Source organism: Acartia tonsa, chromosome 12, assembly GCF_053477335.1.
Source record: "Acartia tonsa isolate MP-2025a chromosome 12, ASM5347733v1, whole genome shotgun sequence".
NCBI lineage: Eukaryota > Metazoa > Arthropoda > Copepoda > Calanoida > Acartiidae > Acartia > Acartia tonsa.
Window position 1 is genome coordinate 8,410,779 of NC_137271.1, and position 12,386 is coordinate 8,423,164.

General features: G+C 33.7%; 1 protein-coding gene across 5 annotated transcripts in view; it reads left to right on the forward strand.

Moving 5' to 3' along the window:
- LOC145334306 (uncharacterized) overlaps positions 1-12,386 on the forward strand; it is a 240,959-nt gene that overhangs the window by 16,753 nt on the left and 211,820 nt on the right. For all 5 annotated transcript variants that reach the window (XR_013884802.1, XM_080179711.1, XM_080179712.1 and 2 more), the window contains exons 19-21: positions 2,146-2,233; positions 3,023-3,105; positions 3,709-3,804. Coding sequence is in view for 4 of the 5 variants with exons in the window: in XM_080179711.1 (XP_080035837.1) it covers positions 2,146-2,233; positions 3,023-3,105; positions 3,709-3,804 (267 nt within the window). In the remaining variant the exon portion in view is untranslated. The remainder of the gene's footprint in view (positions 1-2,145; positions 2,234-3,022; positions 3,106-3,708; positions 3,805-12,386) is intronic.

Sequence of the window (12,386 nt, forward strand, 5' to 3'; positions counted from 1 at the left end):
AATGTTTCAATATATTTGTCCAAGAGTTTTTTAAACACTGATATTTTGTCTGTAGATTTAACATTCACAGGTAGATTGTTCCAATCTTTAGTGGCTCTTGTGCTGAAGAAATTTTTACCAATTTCTGTGTGATGGAATAATGCTTGTAAACTGTTTTCGCCATCAATATTTGGTATGTTCCTGGTTGTTCTTCGGCCGGGTTGTGGAGCCTTAAACCAGTGATGCTTATCAACTTTGTCCATTCCTTTGATAATTTTGAAAGTCTAAATCATATCTGCACGCATCCTTCTCAAAATAAGTGATGGTAGTTTCAATTCTCGCAACTTTTCTTCATAGGTATTGCCACTGAGCCCAGATATCATTCCAACAGCCTTTTTTTGAACTTGCTCCAATTCTTCTATATCTCCAGTTTGCCAGGGACACCAGGATGGAGATGAATATTCAAGGTGGACACGTACATACCTTTTATATAGATTAAGGAAAATAAATCTATCTCTGAAATGAAATGCCTTAGTAATCTGCTTAAGTATTCCTTTGGCTTTTCTCGCTATATCCCTGCAGTGTTGGCTAGGTTTTAGGTTGGAGGAAATTTGGACACCAAGGTCTTTTTCATGGTCAACTTTGGCCAGAATTGAGTTCTTCATCGAGTAATTATTTTTACTTTTCTGTCATTTTGAAAGTTTGATTCTGTTAAATTTGCTATTCTTGAAGGGATTTATGCATTGAAATATATTGAAACATAATATTGGGCAGAAATTAATGTATTTCTAAGAAAGAAAATTTTTAAAATAAGAAATTCGACCTCTACCACTTCAGAGGACAGCTGCCAAACTCCAGTTGACAGGATATAGTTAAATACTTGTTAGCAATAATAATTAGCTCAAAAAGTAAAACAAAAAATTTTTTAATCTGGCAAAAAAATGATAATCTAAATCTTAATTTTGGAGATGATGATCTAAAGGACGCTCTTACTGGTGGTGATGATGACCCAGATGGTATCCAAGTACTTGAGCGTTATGACAACTCATCTATTGAACTATGGTCCAATTTTTGTATTTGTAGCAGCCTCCAATTAAAAGTTGTAACAAGAAATATAACCATCTTTTAAAAACTACTATATTTACCTTATGAATTGGAGAATTTAAAAACCATGATTGTATGTTTTGGGATTTCTCTTGATTGGAGAATGCTACAAATACAAAAATCGTACCATAGTTGAATAGATAAGTTGTCATAATGCTCATGTATTTGGATACCATCTGTGTCATCATCACCAATAGCAAGAGCGTCTTTAAGATCATCATCCCCAAAATTAAGATTTAGATTATCATTTTTTTGCCATTTTAAAAAACTTTTTGTTTTACTTTTTGGGCTAATTATTATTGCTAACAAGTATTTAACTATATCCTGTCAACTGGAGGTTGGCAGCTGTCCTCTGAAGTGGTAGAGGTCGAATTTCTTATTTTCAAAATTTTCTTTCTTTGAAATACATTAATTTCTGCCCAATATTATGTTTCAGTATAATCAATGCATAAATCCCTTCAAGAATAGCCAATTTAACAGAATCATACTTTAAAAATGACAGAAAAGTAAAAATAAGTATTTTTTCTGTTGATTTTATGGTATCTGTGCATATAAAAGGTAACACCCAAATTTGCCGTTTTTAAGTATTTTCATCAATTTTCCTTGAAATATAAAGATATCTTAAAACTGATTGATTGGGCTTGTAAAGAAACCATTTGAGTATCTTTAGTCGAAAAAGGTCTGATTTGCGAGCATTTTTGACCAAGTTGTGGCCAAATAATAATAAAACATAAAAAAAGGTAACACACTTTATTTCAGATAGGAGAAAGAAAAGGGACTCAAACTCTAGTCTAAACCCTGATACCTTTATATTTCTGATAGGAGAAAGAAAAGAGGCTCTTACTCTAGTCTAAACACTCTGATACCTTTGTATTTCAGATAGGAAAAAGAAAGTGGGCTCTAACTCTAGTCTAAACACTCTGATACCTTTGTATTTCAGATAGGAGAAAGAAAACGGACTCTAACTCTTTTCTAAACACTCTTAAACCTTTATATTTCAGATAGGAGAAAGAAAAGGGGCTTGAACTCTAGTCTGAACACTCTTATACCTTTGTATTTCAGACAGGAGAAAGAAAAGGGGCTCTAACTCAAGTCTGAACACAAGTCAGAGCAGTTGTGGCAGTGATTTTCTTATGAGTAGCTCCTTGAGGTAAAGGATATTGGTGATTTTATTCTAACAATACATGTCCTTTACATATTACAGTATTACTCAATCTCTGCTTTTCAGAAAGTAATATTCTTTTAAACATTTCTACCAGAGGGTTGGCAAAAATCCGAGTTTTTCTAGAAAAGTCTGCGGACAATTAAAAAGTCCGGTTTTAACTGATTAAATCGTGGGAAAAAAATAAAATTTTCAAAAAGTTTAATTTTGTTAGTTGTTATAAATCCTACTGTTTTTTTAAATTACATTTTGATTTCTTTCTATTTTTTTTTTCAAGTAAAAAATGTTGCTTTCTTTTTTGTTGTAGATTCTAATGTTTTTATGCTGTGTACAGGCGTTTTAAGAAAAAATAAGAAGTTTCTTAAGAATAAATATTAAATTAGGACCTTTTTGGAGGCGAAAACAGCATTTTTTTCAGAATAAATTTTTTTGGTTAAAACCGGCATAAACCATGTGGTTTTAACTGCCCTGAACTTTTAGTTTCAACCCTAATTTCTACTAATCTGAAATATTTGTATTAAGAAAAATTACTTTTTTATCTCCTTTAGTTAAAAAAAAAAGCTTTATAAAACTACCTAATAACTATGTAAAATAGATATTTAAGCTAAAAAATTACGCTGCAAAATATTAATTGAAGAAAAGGATAATTTTATTAATTCAAACTGTTATTAATAAGAGCATATGACTAACAGGTTACACCCAACTTTTTGGAAAATATTCTAAATAAAATGACCCCCTTTATTTATCTGTCCATAATATTTTCTTGAAATTTTGTAGGTCTGGTGCAGGTCTAGACCTTGCTGTAGAAAGCAACTCTCTTCTAACAACCATGCAGCTGCTCAACAGTAGTACTGAAGAAGGTTTTAGGCCATATTCATAAGTATATAGGTTTCAGGGTGGTGCAAAAGGGGGTTCAACCCCCCCACCCCATAAACTTAGAAAAAACTCATATTACCCCCACCCTCAAAAAAATAACATTAGATTTCCCCCTCAAACCTTAGAAACCCCTCATTTTATCCCATTTCCCCCAACAAAATGAAAGCATAGACGTCCCTGTCCATAAGTTTATATAATTAATATCAGTAGATAGACTTTTTGTCTGTCTATTGCAGGCTCAATCCTTTCAGGAGGTAGGAATTTTCAAACAACCATTATGAATAGCGGTAACGAAGAAGGTTTTATGCTATTTTTATAAGTATAGGCTTCTCCCCTATCATCATCTAATGGGTTTCTTTATTCGAATTGGAAGGGGGTGGCAATTTAAAAAGCCTAAATCCATCCCAAATAAAAATTACTTTTAGAAATAAAATTTTATAAAAAATCTTATGGGCTGTTTGGGGCTTTCCAAAAACTAAATCGGTCTAATGGTTGTCCAGGTTTTAACTTTTAATGGACAAACAAAAAACTCTTTAATTGAGTAGGTAATTGTTTTAATTAACAATATTATGGATATCTCATCTAAGGAGGTCCAAATGAAAAACTAAGCTCGCCAAAGTCGACAAGTTATACCAAAATACATCCCAACAACTTGACAAGATCTTACTCTGGTAGTAACTCAGGTCTTGTTGCAATACAAAACTTATACAAAACAATATATTATAAAGGGGACTATCCACGAACAAGACCAAGTGATTCTAAGCACCTTCCAGCATTGATCCATCATATTTTTTTAGTTTGTTTGTTTGATTAGCCATGGTTTCTTAGGGTTTGGACCTAAGACTCCTGGAGTATGTTGAGACACTTTTGTATAGCCACCAGGGCCAGCTTAAGCTCCACGTTCAAGTATGACTTGCCACGCTGTCTAATGAGAGCTCCTCGTTATTACCTCACCCTCGCCGGTTTTTTTGAGTATGGCAGGTGTCCCAGATTAAGTCACCGTAATGTATGATGCTCTCCTCAGAGGAGCCTGGGGTTAAGGGAAGTGATGGTATTATACACTTGATTATTAGGCATCCAAACTACCTAACAATCTCCCTTACAACAACGCAACTGGGGGAGGTTGCGTGAATACACATTGGAGAATTCGAGACAACATGTTGTGTTTTTTTAGTGAATATACTAGGTTTATGTTTAATATTTGCTTTATCGACTAAATAGTTAGGTTTCACCATGAAAAAAAAACTTTAAAATGTTAAGTATTGTTTGGTGCAATATCATCAAATGTTTTGATAAGTTCAAATTGTTGTTTAAAAGCTTTTACACAAAATTATATTATTGTGATTAAAAATGTATATTTAGAAAAAGGGTTGGTAACTTGTAATATTTTAAACAGTTTAGGGTAGTGCGGGGTTAATGCGGTAGGGGGGTCTATTTTAAAACCGTTTCTTAACGGTGTTTTAAACGTTTGCGAGAGATCTTCAGAAAAGCAAAGTTGTAGTTTATTGCCTATACTTTCATTTCTTACTTCAGCAAATTTTTGTCAGATCACTCCTTCTATGATTTTTTTGCCCTCAAAAAGTTGCAAAAAATTTGCAAAAAAAAAATTTCAAAATAGGCCATGTTCAATCTAAAATTGTGAAAAAATGGTAAGTCCTATTGACCCCCAGGTTTTTGTAAAATGAAATATATGGCATTCATTTATCGTTTGCAATTGGAGGCGTTGTTCTAACTTGATTTTTTCAAAAAAAATTTTTCGTCTCAAAAAAAGGGTCTATTCCGGTCACTTTTTTTACTTTTTTTTATTACTGTATTTATAAATTTATAATACCCTAATTTTTTTTTCAGGTGATCTGGAAGCATGAACAACCTAAATGCATGACCTAAGCTTTAATCATTGCCTTGCCTGTTGTTAGATGTACATTATTAGTCATTTTACTGCTTGTATTATGTCATGTTTTGTTGCCTAAGCTTTTCAATTTGTAAAGACATTTAAAATTTTTCAGACACATTTTTATAGTAATGGGAAGAGTATATCACCCAAAGGAACGCCTTAAATATTTGCCTGAAGATGTATCAGCTGCATTGGCTCATGTAAGAGGGGGTATGTCTATTAGAAAGACCGCTAGAAGATTTAAAATTCCATATGAAACCCTTGCATCTTTTTCGTATAAGAGGGTGTTCGCGATTTTGCGCGGTTTGGATTTTTTATGTCAAATCGGCTAGGATTAAGCTAGAAAGGTGTTTAAGGTGTCTATAGAAAGCTCTTTGCATGTCCTAACAAAAACTCCCTAGGATATGGGTTCTATCTCCAAGATTTAGAGTACATATTCAAAATTTTGCACTTTCAAAATTCCTGTTGCATAAAATGTGTTGAAATATTAGAGTTAGACCCCATATCATTTCGAGTTAATTGTCAGGCATGTAATTTTGTATCTTTAGACACCTTAACCACCCTTGTAGGTCAATCCTAGCCAATTTGAGACAAGAAAAAATGTATCAAAAACTGCTGTCAAAACTGGCAGGATTTTTTAAATTAAAAATTTTTGGGGAAAAAATCACTTTTTTCAAGAAATTCCAAGACCTGCGAATCAGAAATTGCCTCTAATTTATGTATAAAGCTTAAAAAAACCTAATCATATAATAAAAAGTATGATTTTTAAAAAAAAGTTTGCATGAAAAAAATCGATGTTTTTTTTTTGCGATTTTACTGACTTTTTTAAAATGGGCAAAATGTGGTCAAAAAAATTTCTGATCTGCATGCGACTAGTACTGTTAGAAAGCTAATGACCTCAGCTTTCTACTCATAGTTTAAAATGTTAAAAAAAATATTTTAAGGGGGTGTTCCACCCCCCCCAAAGTCAACTGACCGAAATAGCCCCACCGGTGGGGTTATTCCGGTATAGGCCAACCGCCGCCCTTAAAACCAATTTTTGACCGACTTCTAGTTGCGAGATCTTATTCTTCGTTATTGCCATATCTTTCATTTGCACTCTTAAAGGACGCCTGCAAGAAATAACACGCTTTAACTGCTGAAAGACTGCCACAAGAAGACCCAATACCCCAAATTTAAAGCCTTCAGCTTCAATAACAAAAAAGTTCTAGGCATTTCAAAATAGCATTTTATGTACAATGGAATTTTTGAAAGATTTCCAATGCTCATAAAAGAAAAAAACAATATTAAATTACGTTGCCTAGACATAAAATTATAACCTTATCTTTGTCAGAGACTTAGATTGCCTGTAACTGATTACATTTTTACAATAAAAATACCACATTTCATAGTTAAAATCTATAAAAAAAATTCAATTTAAATTGCATTTTTAAACGAAAATCATAGCGGAAACAAAGGGGTAAACTAATACAAGCTTAGCTGTGATTGGTTGTTAAGCTGATTCAGCCTTCTGATTGGCTACAGTACATTCGGTACAACGCAAGTAAAACTTAATTTTTTTTTAATGATTTTGACTATAAAAATGGGTATTTTTATTGTAAAAATATAATTAGTTAATGGAAACCTAAATCTATGACAAAAATAAGCTTATAATTTTGTTTCTAGGCCACGTAGTTTAATTTCAAAGTTTTCAACATGAGCATTGCAATTCTTTCAAAATTTCCATTGTACATAAAATGTCATTTTAAAATGCCTAGAACTTTTTTGTTATAGAAGCTGAAGGCTTCAAATTTGGGGTATTTGGTCTACTTGTGGCAGTCTTTCAGCAGGTAAAGCTTGGTATTTCTTGCAGGATTCCTTTAAAAACCGGTAAAAGTTTTTGGGAAGTATGTTTTTTTTTAAGTTGAAGCAAAAAATTGACCGGAATAACCCCGCACTACCCTAATTAATGTACTTTTCCAATTTACAGCATTTGATGATTTTCTGCAGTGTTATTTTATTTTGTCCTTTGAACTCAACAAAGCATTTGATGATATTGCTTTAAAAATTGTTTACTTTTCAAAGTTTTTTTCTTCATATGCCACCCAATGATCAATACCTGTAGAAACTCAACTGACTCCAGAAGGTGAGGACTGCTAGATAGCCGACTGAGGCGCTGGATAACAGACCAACCAGAAGATGAGGAAGATGGATAGAATGGGAACAGTAATTATAAATATGCAAGAAAACCTGCGGGGAGCAATAGCATAGTAATAGTCTGAAAGTAAGGAGAGATCAATTGCCAACTATTCGGCTCTATATATGATGTGAATGCATACATACATATAATGTAATCACATAGATTAATGATTGATCTTCTCTTCTTTCAGCAGATTAATGACATCAAGGATCAAGCCTACAACATTGATAATGTTAGGTTGATCATTGGGTGGCGCTACCCCCTAAATGGTCAATTTAACTCATGGGTGTAGATAGCTCTACAAAAAGTTAAATTGAGTGATTCATCTTTGAGGATGCTCAAAGGTATATTTTGAGATGTCAATCTGAATTGCACATAACAGTCACAAAGGCTGAGAAAACTTCTCAAGTATGTCTGTTATATTATGTGTACTTCTGAAGCTCATTTCATAGTACAAGGAGATTATTATATAATGCTATTAGCTCATCAGTTTGAATTATTCAGTAAAGGTTTAACCTACAGTTACTGTTAGAGAACTACTCAAATGTAACTGTATATTGATTTTTTTTTTTTTTTTTTTTTTTTTATTTATTTATTTATTTTTTATAGCTGAGTAAATTATATGTAGGTGAGAATTGTTGATAATTTTACAGTTAGTAGAATAACTCTACAAGAGTATAATTAACAAACACAAACCATTGTTTATGGAAATATTGTTATTAAGAAAATCATAATGGATAAGAGATTTATTTGTAATCCAACATATAGTAGAAATCTCTACAAAAGTTTGACTAGCAAAAATCTTTTCTTTTTCATGAGACATTGTAGTACTGAAATAATGATTTCATATGTGTTTAATTGGGTAAGACTGTGATGAGAAATAGACTCAAGTTGTAGATATAGTCTACAGGAGTTTATTCTACTAATTTTGTAAATGGACACCAGGTATGGAAATACTTCCAAATAAGTGTCTTATTACCGTAAATCATTATTTTGAATTATTTTTACCTTTGTTCTTCTTATGGATAAACTTCTTAAGATACTTAAAGGTGGATTTCTTTTTGGTTTTCTGTGGTGATATTGGTAATACAGAAGAAAAGTCATAAACTTTATTATAAAATAGGTAAAGCATTGTCAAATTTGTAAACTCGCATGAAATCTCTACTACCCACATTAAAGTCTAAATTGAGAGGTTGGTGAATAGAGTTATCAAAGCTCCAAACACTCTGGAGATGAATCCCAGTCAAGGGTATCTTTACTGTCAGATTCAATGTATCTTATTGCCTCATCATTGCTAGGAACAATATCAGATAGATCATTTAGACTTTTACTTCTAAGAAGTTCTGGAGTTTGGTTTCTATTTCTAAGCTTCATACAGTATCTATGATTAATTCTTTTGTTAAGTTTCTGTTTATACCATGTTTGGATTTTGACAGCTGCTATGGTTTCTTTTAGTTTAGCAATTTTTTCATGTTTAAGAATTTGCTTTCTGGTAATCCATTTTTCTTTGAGTTTAGGTCTGTTTTTCATTTTACATCCCAAATTGACACTTTCCTCATTATCAATTTCATCAAATTCTTGATTATCCATATTCATAGAGATGTCAGTAACATTAATGACCTCATCAATTGAAGGACTAAGGATGTCAACTTGTTCCCTACAAGATATGTAGTCAGTTGTAATGTATTCATCTTCAGATTCACAATCTGATTCACTGTCATGAGTTTGACTGATTGGTGACCAAGAAGATAGTGGATATGAAACATTTGGGGACAATTTATTTGTATTTTGAACATTAGAAACTGACTTGACTTCAAATATGGTTTCTACATGCACTCTATGTATGATTGATGACAGTTTCATGACTCTATCATTGTCCATATTCAATATTTTCTTTATCCTAGCCATGTTGTTTTCAAGATCAATGACAAGGAATGGAATTCTCCTAACATGCTTTCCAGGATTTTCTTTAAGCATCACTATCATTCCTGGTGAGATGTTACAATGTTGGTAGTTTGATCTGTTCTCTTTTTCTTGTTGTACTTTTTGTTCTTTTCTTGTAATTTCTTTGAAGGTAAGATCAGAAAAGTTAATAGGACAATTTTTTATATTGTCTCTCTTAAAGAGAATTTCAGATGAAGAAAGATTGTGCCGTCTTAACTTTGAATTAAGAGCAAAAGAATCATTTGCAATATCAAAGTTAGAAAGGACATGACTATCTTTATGAGATTTTCGAATCTCATATTCTAATTCTTGAATTATCTTGTCAACATGACAATTGCTGTTCTTGTTAAGAACATCACCAATGACAAGATGAGTACCTGATTCATTAAAATCTGTGGCCATAGTTTGTTTTAAGGACTTAAGGGAAGGATGGGCATCGGATTTAACTAATATATCCTTAGAGCGTCTGATTGGAGATACTACTCTTATAATGCCATCACCAAGATCTTTTGAAGTTTCAGAAGGAATTAGAACTGCAGTAACATATTTGCTGAATATGTCTGTGCATGCAGACTAGGATGACCTGTTTGTTTCTCTTCATGACATCAATGTTAAAGTGTGTACCAGGATGATCAGGTGGATCTGGATCTCTGTATGGAGGTTTAGGGTGATCATTCTTCTTGACAGATGTGCATAAGAAACATTGTTCATAGAAAGTACCTAACACCTGTCGGAAGCCTGGGCAAAAGAAGTATCTGGAGAAGACTTTATCACTCTGATATTGTGAAGGATGATTTCCTTTCAAGTGAATCATCTGCAGAACAGTAATGATCTTTTCTTTAGGAATAACTATTCTGTTAAAATCCTTGAATAGCTTGTTGTCAGATTCTTTCACCACTACAAGTCCCTCATGAAGGGAAGCATGGCGAAAGATTGTTTTCACCATTCTGGAATCAATTTTCCTAGGTGAATCACCTGAAGTTAAAAGTTCCTTAACTGTACTAATGTCAATATCAGACTCTTGAATAGCTTTCCAGACATGATTGTCACCTAAGGGCAAGTGATTTCCCTCAGAGAGTGAGATAAGATTATCTGTAGAAGTTGCTGCTATGTGGCAAGGATAGTTGGGAGTGAAAAGATCATTGATAGACTTCATTGACATGCATTGAACATTGTCAGGAATTTCGTCCAGAAATCTTTCCACTGCACAATCTTTAGAACCACATGTAATATCCATTCTGCTAGCATAATCTGGAATAACATGCTGACCTGTTTTAGCAGAAGAATGTATGAATGTGACAGGTCTTCTGTTGATAGAAATTAATATAGTTTGAAGACGAGGATTTCTTGAAATCTTACCTTTTCTCATTCTTTCATCAGCTTCAACAACAGCCTTGCAGTCAGGAGTGACATAGGTTGGTTTAGTAGAAGCTAAGATCCAATGAGAAGTTGCGTTTATTGCTAGAGAAGCCGCAACACCTTCAATTTCGCAGGGTAGCCATTTTGACATGTATGGTTTGATTTTTGCACTAAAAAATTGAACTGGTAAAAGATAAGGTTTATCTCCAGTTTTTCTTTGAACAAAAAGTGCCCATCCAATACCATCTGGTGTACGGGCTCCATCTGGCATCAGAATTAATTGTTCAGAAGGGTGAGGCAATGTCAGTTTGTTGATATTCTCAAGGTGAGACATGGCATTGTTAAAAGAGGCTATGAGATCTGGAGTCCAAGAAAAGGTATCTTTAGAGTTAGCACCTGCAACAGCTTTATCAAATGGGTCAAGGATATGAGCCAAGCCTGGAATGGATGAAAGCAAGGTCTTGTAGAGACCTTTCCATGAGTTTACCTGTTTTACAGTATTAAGCTGGTCAATTGAGGACTTACCTAAGGATGTTAGGATATGATCAGATGGGTGAACTTTCCCATCAATGATTCTGTGACCAAACACTTCAATGTCTTTAGGGAAAATCTTGACTTTAGATGCAGCAACTTTAAGATTATTGTCATTTAATTTAGTTAAAACAATGTTCCAGTTGTGTATTGTTGCATCAATTGTGTCTCCCCCTACAATTATATCATCTCTCTCAACATAGCAGAAACCTGAAAGAATCTCATTACCCAGAATCCTGGATACCAATTCATCAAGCTCTGTTTCTGAATTTAAAAGACCTTGTCCAGCTCTGGTTAGAACTCTTACTCCTCTGAATGGTGTACGTACTCCCAGCCATTGCCAGTCTTGCTTTCTAACAGGAATTTGAAAGTAAGAGTTATAAAGATCGGCATGGATGTGAAATCTATGCTTGGCAATGAATGTTAAAACATTTCTGCCAGATGTTTGCTTGGAAGGCAAAAGATCATCATTGAGGTTATTGAATGCTACAACCCATCTTATGTCATCCAATGAACATTCTTCAAGCTTTTTGTGTTTAGCCCTACCTTTTTGTAAGATGAAGGAGGGAGACACTTTTTTCACTTGTATGTTATGTGTTTGGGGGTCTACAAGGACACCTTGTTGTTCAAGACTGTCCATGAGCTGTTGTTGCAATGCTAGACACTTGTGATTATAAAGTGGAACTGGGCACTGCTTGAAAGTGGGTAATTGTTCTGATTTAAAATTAAGTGCAGCCTGAAATTTACCTGATTTGCCATTGTAACCATCTGTTAAATTTGCATTGAATGCATGGCTGTTGATGGTGTGAATTTCTGCTAACCTTTGGAGTTGACAAGGATTCAAGATGTCTTTGTTAGTGTTTCTCAAGATAATCTGAGAATAATTAGGTTCTGAGGTCGAGGGCAAACTTGGAGGTGGCACTGAAAAGTTTGGTTTTATGTTCTCAGAAGTAAGAGGGAGGCAGAGAAACTTAGTAGTTTTGTCTCCGACAAGTGGTGTGTTAGTGTTGTTTGTATAGGAAATGCTGTTAGCAATGACCGGACATATCTGAGGTGGCCATGCAGGATTGTTGGTTGGTTGCACTGCTACAGTGCATTGATCAGGCATCCTTTTATCTTTGAATGGAATGTTGATAATTCCATTTGGTAAGACTGTGGTAAGTTTGTTGAGATGAAGAAATGTGTGTGATGGTAACTTTACTACAGAAGTTGACAAACTAGCAGAAGGTTCTGGTAGATGCAAGTGCTCATTAGTCTGTGGAAATGTGTGTTTGTTGACTTTTATTTCTCTAGACCTAATTTTTGCTTGCACATCATTTTCATAGTGAAAAGTAGTTCCTCCGAAACAATCTGCTTGA